Source organism: Heterodontus francisci, chromosome 15 (genome assembly GCF_036365525.1).
Source record: "Heterodontus francisci isolate sHetFra1 chromosome 15, sHetFra1.hap1, whole genome shotgun sequence".
NCBI lineage: Eukaryota > Metazoa > Chordata > Chondrichthyes > Heterodontiformes > Heterodontidae > Heterodontus > Heterodontus francisci.
In genome coordinates, this window is record NC_090385.1 from 19,113,574 (window position 1) to 19,125,628 (window position 12,055).

The 12,055-nt window shown below is 39.2% G+C and overlaps 1 protein-coding gene across 1 annotated transcript in view; it reads left to right on the forward strand.

Annotated features, from left to right (window-relative positions):
• The first annotated feature begins 801 nt into the window (after nt 1-801).
• The window catches only part of atp1b4 (ATPase Na+/K+ transporting subunit beta 4), a 67,947-nt gene continuing 56,693 nt past the window's right edge, over nt 802-12,055 (forward strand). The window contains exon 1 of the mRNA XM_068047918.1: nt 802-885. Within this exon, the coding sequence (XP_067904019.1) occupies nt 823-885 (63 nt within the window). The 5' untranslated portion in view covers nt 802-822. The remainder of the gene's footprint in view (nt 886-12,055) is intronic.

The following is a 12,055-nucleotide window of genomic DNA, read 5'->3' on the forward strand; positions in this document are numbered from 1 at the left end:
GTCTCAAGGTCTTTACTTACATACCCTTATTAGTTCTCTTTTTCAGTGATTTCATTATGTTGTGTAGAAATGACTTCTCGGTAATTTTCCACAAGCTGTAGATACAACATTTCAGTATTTCTTATTCTCACAGTATTTAATTTTTTTAAAATCATGATGGGCAAGTTTTACTGAACTTCGCTGCAAGGAAACTGACCCCTTTGCACATTAACGGCTGCAGTTGTGCTCCTTAGCAGTGTTATATATAGATCCTCGGCCAGTTACATTTTACTAATGCAGATGGGAATTCTGATTGACAGCAACACATTGGCTAAAGAAAAACTTCTTTCAATAATTGGAAAGCAGCAAGTTTTTTCAAGTAACAGATTGAAGGGTATAATTTCTCATTCTGTTTATCAATGGGCAAGAGTGAACGCCATAAATTACTGAGCAATCTGCTGCAGTTGGGCACTTGGAAAAAAATGTCAAAGGATATGGAGACTCCATCTTACATGAGACTTTCCTGTTGCGTCGTCCCTTCTGATGAAGCAAGTTATTTTTTGACCCTTGAGTTCAATTCCTCTTGGCAAGGTCATATCCACGCCATACATAACCGTCCTTTCACCGCTGCAAGGAACACTAAGGTATTTCATTTGATGTTCAATGGAATTTGATTTCAAAAATCCCTTATTCGTCCAGTATATTGCAACCATTCTACATTGTGGGGTTTTGGCCAATATCAGATCTTGATGTTTGGCAATGTTTCCGAACGCTTGGTAGAGAGAATACTCATTGTATTATTATGTTGGAACAAAAATTTTTTTTATGTCTTAATAAAGAGCCATGGCGATGAATTCCGAACTAGGTGGGGCAGAGGAACATCATGGGAACGACATTAAAACACCGGTAAGTCTCTTGCGTCGACCGTGGGGTGTTAATGTAACCTTTTCAATGCAAACGTTTCCTATTGTGGGAATTATGCCTCAGAGACGTAGACTTTCTAATAATTAAACGGATTGAAAGTTTAAAAAAAGTCAGGAAGGAACATATAACTCAATTTGTAATCTTCCTTGAAAACACTGATGCCTGGTTTTGAAGAATATGCTCTATTTATAAATAAAGGGAAGGATAACTTGGTTATCGTTTTAAAATAAGATAATGCTGCTTTTGAAATAGGCACTAGTGATTTTTTTGCTCTAGAATTTTTAAATAGGAAGTTGGGGCGATTGTGCATTAATACTGGGTTTGATGAGATTCTATAAATCTTATCAATCCAGTCAGTCAGTGACCACGTTGAAGCACCACAGTTCAGTTCAAAACTGAGATGCCTAGATTTCTGTCAGGCAAGGATATTGAGGGTTATGGAACCAAGGTGGGTATATGAAATTAAGATACAGTTCAGTCAAGATCTGAGTGAATGCCTCCTGTTCCTATCGTCTGTGTTCCTATGGTGGTGCATTTACATTCTAGCCATCTGGAAATCATGAATGCCCTTTTTTCCCAACAACAACAACTTGTATTTACATAGTGCTCTTAATGTAGTAAAATGTCACCCTTCATAGAGGTCGTAAGCAAAATTTGAAACCAAACCACATAAGGAGGTATTAGGGCAGATGACCAAAAGTTTTATCAAAGAGCTAGGTTTTAAGGAGCATCTCAAAGGAAGAAAGAGAGGTAGAAAGGAGGAGAGGTTTAGGGAGGGAATTCCAGAGCTCAGGGCCTCAGCAGCTGAAGGCATAGCCATCAATGGTGGACTGATTAAAATCAGGGATGCTCAAGAGGCTACCATTCCCGGTGTTGCTGCTGGGACAGAGATTTGCCAGTCCGCTGATTGGCTGGCAGCTCTTTTAGGCCAGACTTCCTATTTCAAGCGGGTGGAAGTCCCGCCTCAGACCAGTTAAAGCCCGGGGACTTGCAAAATAGGGGTCCCATCCGCCAAGGGTAAAATCTCGGCCGAAGTGTAGCTTTCAAATAAGGTGGAGTTAGAGGGCGAGGGATAATTGGTCTAGGGAGTACCAATGTAATCCAATCACTATTTTAAAGCCATGCATTCTGATCTTAATATTTATATAGTATTTTAAATACAATATGTTGACAAAATTAGAGACGTAAATTTGATTGTAGCCGAGGAGTTTCTCTGTAGAACAGTAATTACATTGTGACAAGTTTAATGTAGGCAGTTTGCATTTTAACTGTGGACAGGAATTTATAATGAAAAATGTTCATGCACGAGGTATGCATGGACGTACAATCTATAAAATATTATGTAGATATAATTTTAAAATGCTATTTGAGTGCATTCAAGCTTGCAAATCATTCATAGTTACTAGGGCCTTATTTGCCTCTCTGAAACCACCCTCTATTTTAGGATCATCCTAGAGAATGATGCAAACCTCTGACTTCTTTTCTCTCCTTCAAATGATCTCCTTAAACCACTCTGCCCTGTGCCCACATACTCACCACTAATCATATGCGTGAGAAGCTCATGGACTTCTTTGTCATCAAGATAGAGGCCATCCATTCAGATGCCTTGGCTGCTTCCACCCGACTCTCTCGCATTTTCCCCCAGTTCACCAAGCCAAGCGCCTCTCCGGACACCCCCTACCTTGACTCGGAACCCTTTCTCTAGTTTCTGAACTGTTTCCCCTAACGTCTTCTGACTCTATTCCCACTAAACTGTTGATCACCTAACCTTCATTCCTGGGCCACAGTCTAGCTGTCATTATAAGTAGTACTCTCTTCCCAGGCACTGTTCCCCTCCCCTTTAAAATCAGCATCATTGCTGCTTACTGAAAAAAAAACACCTTTGCACCCTTGTCCTTGCAAACTACCAGCCCACTGCCAAACTTGCTTTCCTCTCCAAAGTCCTCGAACTGCAAAATCCATGTTCATCTCCTCTGCAACTTGCTGTTTCTATCTCTCCAATCAGGATTCTGCTGCTCCCACAGAACTGAAATGGGTCTAACCAAAGTCACAAATGATATTCTCTATGATTGTGACCATGGTGCAATATCCCTCCTCATGAAGTGATTTATGACTTTATCCCCTTATAGGGACTAAACCAAATCAAGCATACATCCCTATGAGTCTCCTTTAATTAAGTTCAAACTAGACAAATTCTTATAGACATTTATTTGAGTCCAAAGAACTAAACTAGTCTTCCCTCAAAGAAAGAACACTAACAGAGAATATAACCATTTTTGGATAGCCTATTTTTAAAATAATTATAGCTAAGTCATAAATATCCCAGATATTATAAGGGTCGGGGAAGTCTCTTCAATGCGTATCTCCTCACATAAGAAGACACGGAGAGGGGATTCTTTTATACAGAATGCTACATGAGACGAGTTATTAACTTTTATATATTTGTTAAAGAGTTGAACATGCAATACACTTTAAGTGGCTAAGTATACTCCAATATCAAAGATTACTAAGAGATGTAACACATAATCTTATTTCTAAAATAGAATCCAAAAGTTCAACCTTGATATTGTTACAGCAAAATATCTTAGAATATCTCATCAAAATTTAAAGTAAACTATTACCTTAAATTCCCCGAGTAAGCCGTAGGTTGAGAAGCATTGATGAGGAATTCAATACTTCTGGTTTCTTGTTTCAAAACTCTCATGTTTATACTGTTTCTAGCTATCATCTGACCTTTTAGCATATAGGTGTTACCTATCTGTGTCTGTTTTTCCTGCTTTTAAGATCCATATATGATAATATCATTAGCTACCATCCCCACTTAACTTGTTTGCTGGAAATCCCCTGCTCTTGAAGTTGTGAGCTTTTATCTGGTCAAAATGTTTATAATTGGGTTTACTTGGCATTTGTTTCTGTAAGTACCATTTCATTTTATTTTATTATCTATAATTTTTTTTATGGTACCTTGTAGCATCGTTTTGAGTCAGTCTGTCTTTTTACTAACACTATCAACTAATTAAGTTTATAGCTACCTCTTACTGATGTCACACAGGATGTTTATGTGTATTTATCCTCCAAGTCCCTGGCAACAGAGACACTGAAATGGATTTCCCAACTTAAAAGGTGTTTCTGGTTCACATTCTATTGTAACAGGGACCTTGGAAGGCCTTGAAATGAATTTTTTAACTCTGCCCTTAAAGGCGAATTTCAGTGAGTCTTGAAAACTGACCATTTATTCAATCTTTAATTCTAAAAGGTATAATATATTAATTATATCTAAATTCTACTTAATTAAGCCCATTATACCTATGTTTCATCACACTCATACTCTTCAACCTGTCTGCAAATTCTGTCATGGTTGACCACATCATCTGTTGCTATTCACTCTTTTCCATTGTTCAGCTTGGTGGGATGACCCCTGCCTAGTTCCACTCATATGTATCCAGTCATGGCCAGAAAGAGAAATCATGTTTAACCAATTTATTGGAGTTCTTTGAAGAAGTAACATGTGCTGTGGATAAAGGGAACCGGTGGATGTACTAAACTTGAATTTCCAGAAGGCATTTAATAAGGTGCCTCATCAAAGGTTATTGTGGAAAATAAAAGCTCATGGTGCAGGGGGTAACAGATTGGCATGGATACAAAATTGACTGGCTAATAGGAAACAGAGTAGGCATTAATGGGTCATTTTCTGGTTGGCAAAATGTAATGAGTGATGTGCCACAGGGATCAGTGTTGGGGCCTCAATCTTTTACAATTTATATAAATGATGTGGATGAAGGGACCAAAGGTATGGTTGCTAAATTTGCTGATGACACAAAGGAAAGTAAGTTGTGAATAGGACATAAGGAGGCTACAAAGGGATTATAGATAGGTTCAGTGAGTGGGAAACATCTGGCAAATGGAGTATAATGTGGGAAAATGTGAAATTGTCCATTTTAGCAGTAAGAATAAAAAAGAAGCATATTATCTAAATGGTGAGAGATTGCAGAACTCTGAGATACAGAGGGATCTGGATGTCCTAGTGCATGAATCGCAAAAGATTAGTATGCAGGTTCAGCAAGTAATTAGGAAAGCTAATAGAATGTTATCGTGTATTGCGAGGGAAATTGAATACAAAAGTAGGGAGGTTATGCTTCAGCTATACAGGGCATTGGTGAGACCACATCTGGAGTACTGTGTATTTAAGGAAAGATGTAAATGCATTGGAAGTAGTTCAGAGAAGGTTCACTAGACTAATACCTGGAATGGGTGGGTTTTTTTTATAAGGAAAGGTTGGACAGACCAGGCTTGAATCCACTGGAGTTTAGAAGAGGAATAGGCGATTTAATTGAAACATACAAGATCCCGAAGGGTCTTGACAGGGTGGATGTGGAAAGGATGTTTCCTTTTGTGGGAGAATCTAAAACTAGGGGTCACTATTTAAAAATAAGGGGTCGCCCATTTAAGACAGAGATGAGGAGAAATTATTTCTCTCAGAGGGTCGTGAGTTTTTGGAATTCTCTTTCTCAAAAGGAAGCAGAGTCTTGAAATATTTTTAAGGCAGAGGTAGATAGATCCTTGATAAGTAAGGAGGTGAAAGGTGGTCGTGGGTAAGTGGGAACATGGAGTTGAGATTACAAACAGATCAGCCATGATCTTATTGAATAGCGGAGCAGACTGCAAAGAGATGTAGACAGGTTAAGTGAATGGGCAACAGGGTGGCAGATGAAGAATAATGTGGGGAACTGTGAGGTTATTCACTTTGGGCATAAGAACAGAAAAGCAGAACATTTTTTAAAAGGCTTGAAACTTCTAAATGTTGATGTTCAGAGAGACTTGGGTGTACTCGTACAAAGAACACAGAAAGTTAGCGTGCAGGTACAGCAGGCAATTAGGAAGCCAAATAGCATGTTGGCCTTTAATGCAAGGGGATTGGAGTATAAGAATAAGGAAGTCTTGCTACAATTGTACAGGGCTGGGGTGAGTCCACACCTGTGTGCAGTTTTTGTCTCCATATTTAAGGAAGGATATACTTGCATTGGAGGCAGTACAGTGAAGGTTCACTAGATTGGTCCCTGAGATGGGAGGGTTGTCCAACGATGAGAGGCTGCAAATATTGGGCCGATACTCTCTGGACTTTAGACGAATGAGAGGCGATCTCATTAAAACATCCAAGATTCTGAAGGGACTTCACAGGGTATATATTGAGAGTTTGTTTCCCCTGGCTGCGGATTTGAGGACATGGGGGCACAGTCTCAGGAGAAGGGGCCAATCATTTAGGACGGAAATGAGGAGAAACTTCTTTATTCAAAAGGTTGTGAATCTTTTGGAATTCTCTACCCCAGTGGGTTGTGGATGCTCCATCGTTGAGCATATTCAAGACTGAGATTGACAGATTTTTGGTCTCTCAGGGAATCAAGGGATATGGGGTGCGGGCGGGAAAGTGAAGTTGAGGCTGAGGATCAGCCATGATTGTATGGAATGGTGGAGCGGGTTCGAGGGGCTGTATGGTCGACTCCTGCGTCTGTTTCTTATGCTCTTTTGTTCTTATGTCCCATTTAATCTTTTTTGGTGTGAAATTTCAAAAATGCTGGAGGTCTGGGCATGAACACAGGTTTACCAATTTTGTTTCCTTTTGTTGAGTTATTTATATTGCCTTTGCCCAAGTGTGACCTCAAAATAAAAAAGTCCTTTTTACCAGCACTGTAATGTGTAGAAATCAGAACAAAATCTATACGACATATTTATTGAAACATATTGTAAACAGTCACCGATTTACAGAAAAAAAATGGACAGACCTCAGAACATGATCCCTAAAACACTGATCAAAAAACCTGGAAACTTCCATAATAAAAAAAATTTGGTTTCATGGTTACTGAATAAATCAATGACCGTATTATGAACAGATAGAATTGCAGTACACAATCCCCAACACACCAGTAAAATTCCAGAAACCTACGCACTAAAAATGGCATCTGATTTATTTAGTTGCTGCAAAATAGAGGTCCTGATTGTGAGGTTTCCTAAAATCAAATGTGTTCTTGTGACTTTTCTTTGTCTTGCCATTCCATTTTGTGTGGATCCTGGGTATTCTGCTTCTGATCAGACTTGTACCACCATAGCCCAAGGAATGCCTTGCATTGACATAGATATTTTGAGATAGCTCATACTGATGGCTCAATGAGTAGATAAGCTGCTTGGTGTGGGATTCAGCCATTGCACTTGGCCTTGTATCTGCAAGTGAGGGAAAAAGAGGTGAGAGCGGTATCGAGATCAGCTGTGCTGTCTTCCCCTCCCACCAGTTGGAGAGCTTTTCAACTCAGGTTGTTACCTGCTTGGTTTTTCACCAGCAGGTTGCCAGTTTTAACAGGTAATACAGTGACTATTTTTTTTAATATTGAGTGTTCACCCCTGTGCTCAGCTCCCAGTCAGGCAATGCCTCGATTTTAAAAACTCTCATCTTTGTTTTCAAATCCCTCCATGCCCCTTCCTATCTCTGTAATCTCCTGCAGCCCCACAACCCTCTGCGATATCTGCGCTCCTCTAATTCTGTCCTCTTGTGCACCTCTGATTTTAATCACTCCAACGTTGGTTGCTGTGTCTTCAGCCACCTGGGCCCTAAGCTCTGGCATTTCCTCCCTAAATCTCTCCACCTCACTTTCCTCCTTAAGATACTTCTTAAAACCTACCTCTTTGATGAAGCTTATGGTCATTTGCCCTAATGGCTCGGCATCATATTTTGTTTTATAATGCTCCTGTAAAGAGCTTTGGGATGTTTTATTACATTAAAGGTGCTATATAATTATTAGTTGCTGTTGTTGAAGCCTTCTTTAAATAATCCTATATAGAATTTTATAATTGTATAGGACTTTCAATAGCTGTATCTTCAAGTACTATATAATCATTGATGTTGTGTATATACCCTGACCCAAGAATGCATATAAATGTGCATATTACTATTCTGGAATAAGATTACTTAAAAAAAAAAGTCAACTGTCAACCACCGGCAGTAAAAGAAAAAAACAGCTGGATGGCAACTTATTGCCAGCACCAACTGGGTTCACAAATGAAGACTCAGCATTTTGAGGAAGTGCTGGAGGGCATCCAGTGTTTTAGAGTTATAACCGAGCAAGAGCCAATGTATTCAGGAGAGGACCAATGAGAGTAGAGCTGAGTGGAAAGCAAAGGGAATTGGGAATGTTTATTTTTGTTTGTCTTACTTTAATCGAAGAAATGGAAAAAATCCTGTTGTCAAACAAGAACTATTTTGACAGAGTCCCAATATTATCTCTCAATACTTTAGGCAGGACAGTGGAAACTATTTTAATTCAAACATAATACTCCTTAGTTTGGTTTAATACGCATTTGTTGCAGAGGACTGTGCTATGAACTCTAGTTCTGTTAAATTTGGCAGATTATCATGGGTATGAACTAAGTCAAAACACCCTCTATGGGTGGTGTGAGTTTACTGCTGGAGATGCACTTTAGTATGGTTGCACTAATATGCAATGGAGCAGAAGGAATCACAGCAGGATACAGCTTGTGTAATTGACACTTCTGAATGCGCTTAATTTAGTTATTATTCCATGCTGAGAAAATAGATAGAATTTTGTTTGGATTGTGAATGATATTTTGCTAAGACTATGTGCTGCAGAACAGTAGAGGATCACATAGAGTGTCTCTCTCTGATGATGTTAAAGGGCCAGCCTGCGCGATACAGACAGCAGGCAATAAATATGGTTTGGGACTTCTGATTAATAGCTGTGTACCATCAAAAGTCTCACACTATACTAATATAACTTCTTTTATAATTTTAATTAAATTAAGAATGTAAGCATGAGAAGTTAATGAATTGCTTCTAGAAGGGGCTGAAAGAAATGCAATGAAACAATGTAATGAAAATACACACAAAGCCCTACAGAATCTAAAAGAGAAACATAGATTAATCCTTTGAATTCTGAGAACAATAAACATTAATCAGTCTTTCTCCAGAAGCTGATAAAAGATCAAAGATGCTTAACTTTTTATTTCAGACATTTTCTGTACTGAAAAAAGAACAGTTTCTTATTCATTTATTTAAATAATGCACATTATTTTCTCTCTCACATTAATTCCGCTAACGAACAAATTCTCTTTTTGACCATTAAATGACTAGTCTGTCTGCATGCTATTTGAGGACTGCCTGGAACTGATAAAATCTTCTCCTTGCAGTCACTGTTGTACAAAGGAATTACTGCTAGCTGGCTCAAAAAGAGTGCTGTAGGTTATTAGTCAAACAGAATTTGGTATTGGAGTGTGCGATATAGCCTATTGTGGCAATAGTTTGAGTCTCCCAGGCACAATGAAGAAAGCTGTCGCTGTCACTGGTTATGCCTTTCCAATGCATTTGTGCAGTTCTAATGCTGTTTGTGTAAATCTATCAGTAACACAAAAGATTTTTAGGGACAGATGAATCTTAAATGATTTTACTCTAAGATTAACTCCGTAGGAATGATCTGTTCATTTCAGAGGATCCAAAATGATTCCCCTCTATTTGATGCTTCTAGGAAAATCTCTGCCCTGTTTGCACATTTGATCCACATTTGCTGCACTTCTGCTGTTGATATTCTCCATGTATAAATGATGTCGAGTTCCTACACATCAGTGTAAATTCTTACACCTCTCAATCTTGGTGAAAACTTAGTTGTAGAGTCAATGATTCACAATGAGATGGTGAAACAGCTTGATGGGAATCTTCTGTTGATTTTAACCTCAGAAACATGCAAATAGATATTCTGGGCTGATAATACCTCCCATCACATACATTGATTTGGCCAGTCCTTTCTAAATCCTGCGCAGGAGGTGGGGCTGGAGTGAAATGACAAATGTAAATTACCGTTATAGTGATGAATGGATATTATGATCAGGCCTCCTGTATGCCACATGTTATTTCCTATAGGTTCTCTATATTTGGACTATTTTTCATGAATGCACACGTGAATGCTTTTTTCTTTCTAATGAGCCCTCTTTGCTCCCCTTTAACACTCTTCACTTTTCATTTGGCATTGGGTAGACCTTGAATTTGTGCAATATTGTGAAATGGGTGATAGCGAGTTGGTGATCCGTTTTACATCTGTCAAGGTTTTTATTTCCATTGAAGTCAGTAGAACGGTAAAATTGGGCAGGATGTAAATTGGGCAGTCAGTTCGATATTGCTTATGTTACACTAATGCTCAAAGTTAACATAACCCCCAAGTAGTGCATACGCTACTACTGAAATACAGAATATACAGCCTCAAATATTTTCTAAGGAAGTCTTGAAGAATCTTAATAGCCAGTTTTGTAGTTTATTGATGACTCACAAAGTGCCCAGAGACATGCAGTTTAGGGAAATATTTCCTGCAGAATAAACATTTTTTACTTCACTTTAACAAAGTGCCCCTGCAACCTCAACAGCAGCAACAACTGGCATTTATACAGTGCCTTTAATGTAGTAAAACATCCCAGGACACTTCACAGGAGTGTAATCAAACAACATGTGACACCGAGCTACATGAGGAAAGTTTGGTCAAAGAAGCAGGTTTTAAGGAATGTCTTAAAAGATGAAAGAGAGATAGAGATGGGGGAAAGGTTTAGGGAGGAAATTTCAGAGCTTAGGACCTAGGGAGTTGAAGGCATGGCTGCCCCATGGTGGACCAATTAAAATTGAGAATGCACAAGTAGCTAGAGTTGGAGGAGCGCAGAAATCTCAGAGGGCTGTAGGGCTGGTGGAGGTTACAGACATATGGAGAAACAAGGCTATTCAGAGATTTGAAAACAAGGATGACAATTTTAAAATTGGGATGTTGCTGGACCAGGAGCCAACATAGTTCAGTGAGCACAGGGTTATTGGGTGTGTTACGACCGGGTGAGAAAGGTGTCTTGGGGTCCCTCTCAGCCTTTACCTGGTCTTACTGTAACAGGGTTTAATTTTAAACACACCGTGTTTTTAGCTTCCCCTTGGTGAATCCTTGTTCACCGCTTTCCAATTATAAGGCAAAGAAACCATCACAAATGGGTTTTCTTAGGTTTAAAGAAGAAAACTTGAAATCTATTAAACTTAAACTCCAATTCGGTTTATGCCTACGGATACACGACATGCTTATGCTAGCATGCATACGCGATACACACATGCAAATAGAGACAGAAAAGAGCAGAAGAAAAATAAAGTGGAAGAATTCGAGGCAATATCTGAAAAGTTTTTGTTATGGTTCTTCGAGTTCACTGTAGAGCCCTTGATTGTAGGTAGTTCTTGCTTTTCGTTGGGGCCCAGTATTCTTCTTAAACCTTGTTCACTGTAGGAGACTTTTCTCTCTTGGGGTTCATGTGTCTTCAGTGGATTCAGAGGCTTGTGAGAAAGAAATGGAAGCAGGCAGGAGAGATCTTCTCAGTCCAGGAGCAAACAGTCTTTTCCATTCAAACTCTCTGTGGCTAGTTCAAAAGACCCTGGAACAGCCAGTCATGTGACCAGCTGGACAAACCAGTCCTGGATTGTATCACTTTAGCAGTATCTGGAATGCTCCTGTTACACACAATACCTGGTGATCGAGGTCCATTGCGGGTTGAATGTATCAGGGAATCGTCCTTTGTCCTTCCAAGCACTGTCTGTTAGTGCAAATGTCTTTTCCAGCCACGGCTGATCTGTTTAACAAGTCATTTCCTCGCTCCAGCAACTGTTTAAAATGAATGTTCATGGTGAAATTAATGTGCCTCATTCTTGGCAGGTGGGGGCCTAGCATAACAGGTGCGTAGGACTTGGTGTGAATTAGGGTAATCTCAGAAGAGACCCCCCCCCCCCCACAAAATTGGGATTTTTTGCACTTAATTTTCTATGCCAGTCATCGTTTTTCTGAGTGAGATTGCTCATTTGTGTTGAATTGTGGGCAGTTTTGCGCCCAGGGCATTGTTCACTGAAAACTGGATTGAGATTGCCTGACTTTATTGCACATAGAATGCTGACAGACAACAGAGGGACAACTTTCATTCAATTTGATTTGCCTTTTATAACAATGGCTTCATTTTCAAAAATAAGTCATTGGGTGTGAAGCAACTTGGTATAGCCTGAGCAGGTGACAAGGCTCCAAATAAATGCAAGTTCTTTTTCTTCGTCTATCCTGGTTTCAGACTTGGGTCTCAAAATGAAAGAATAATT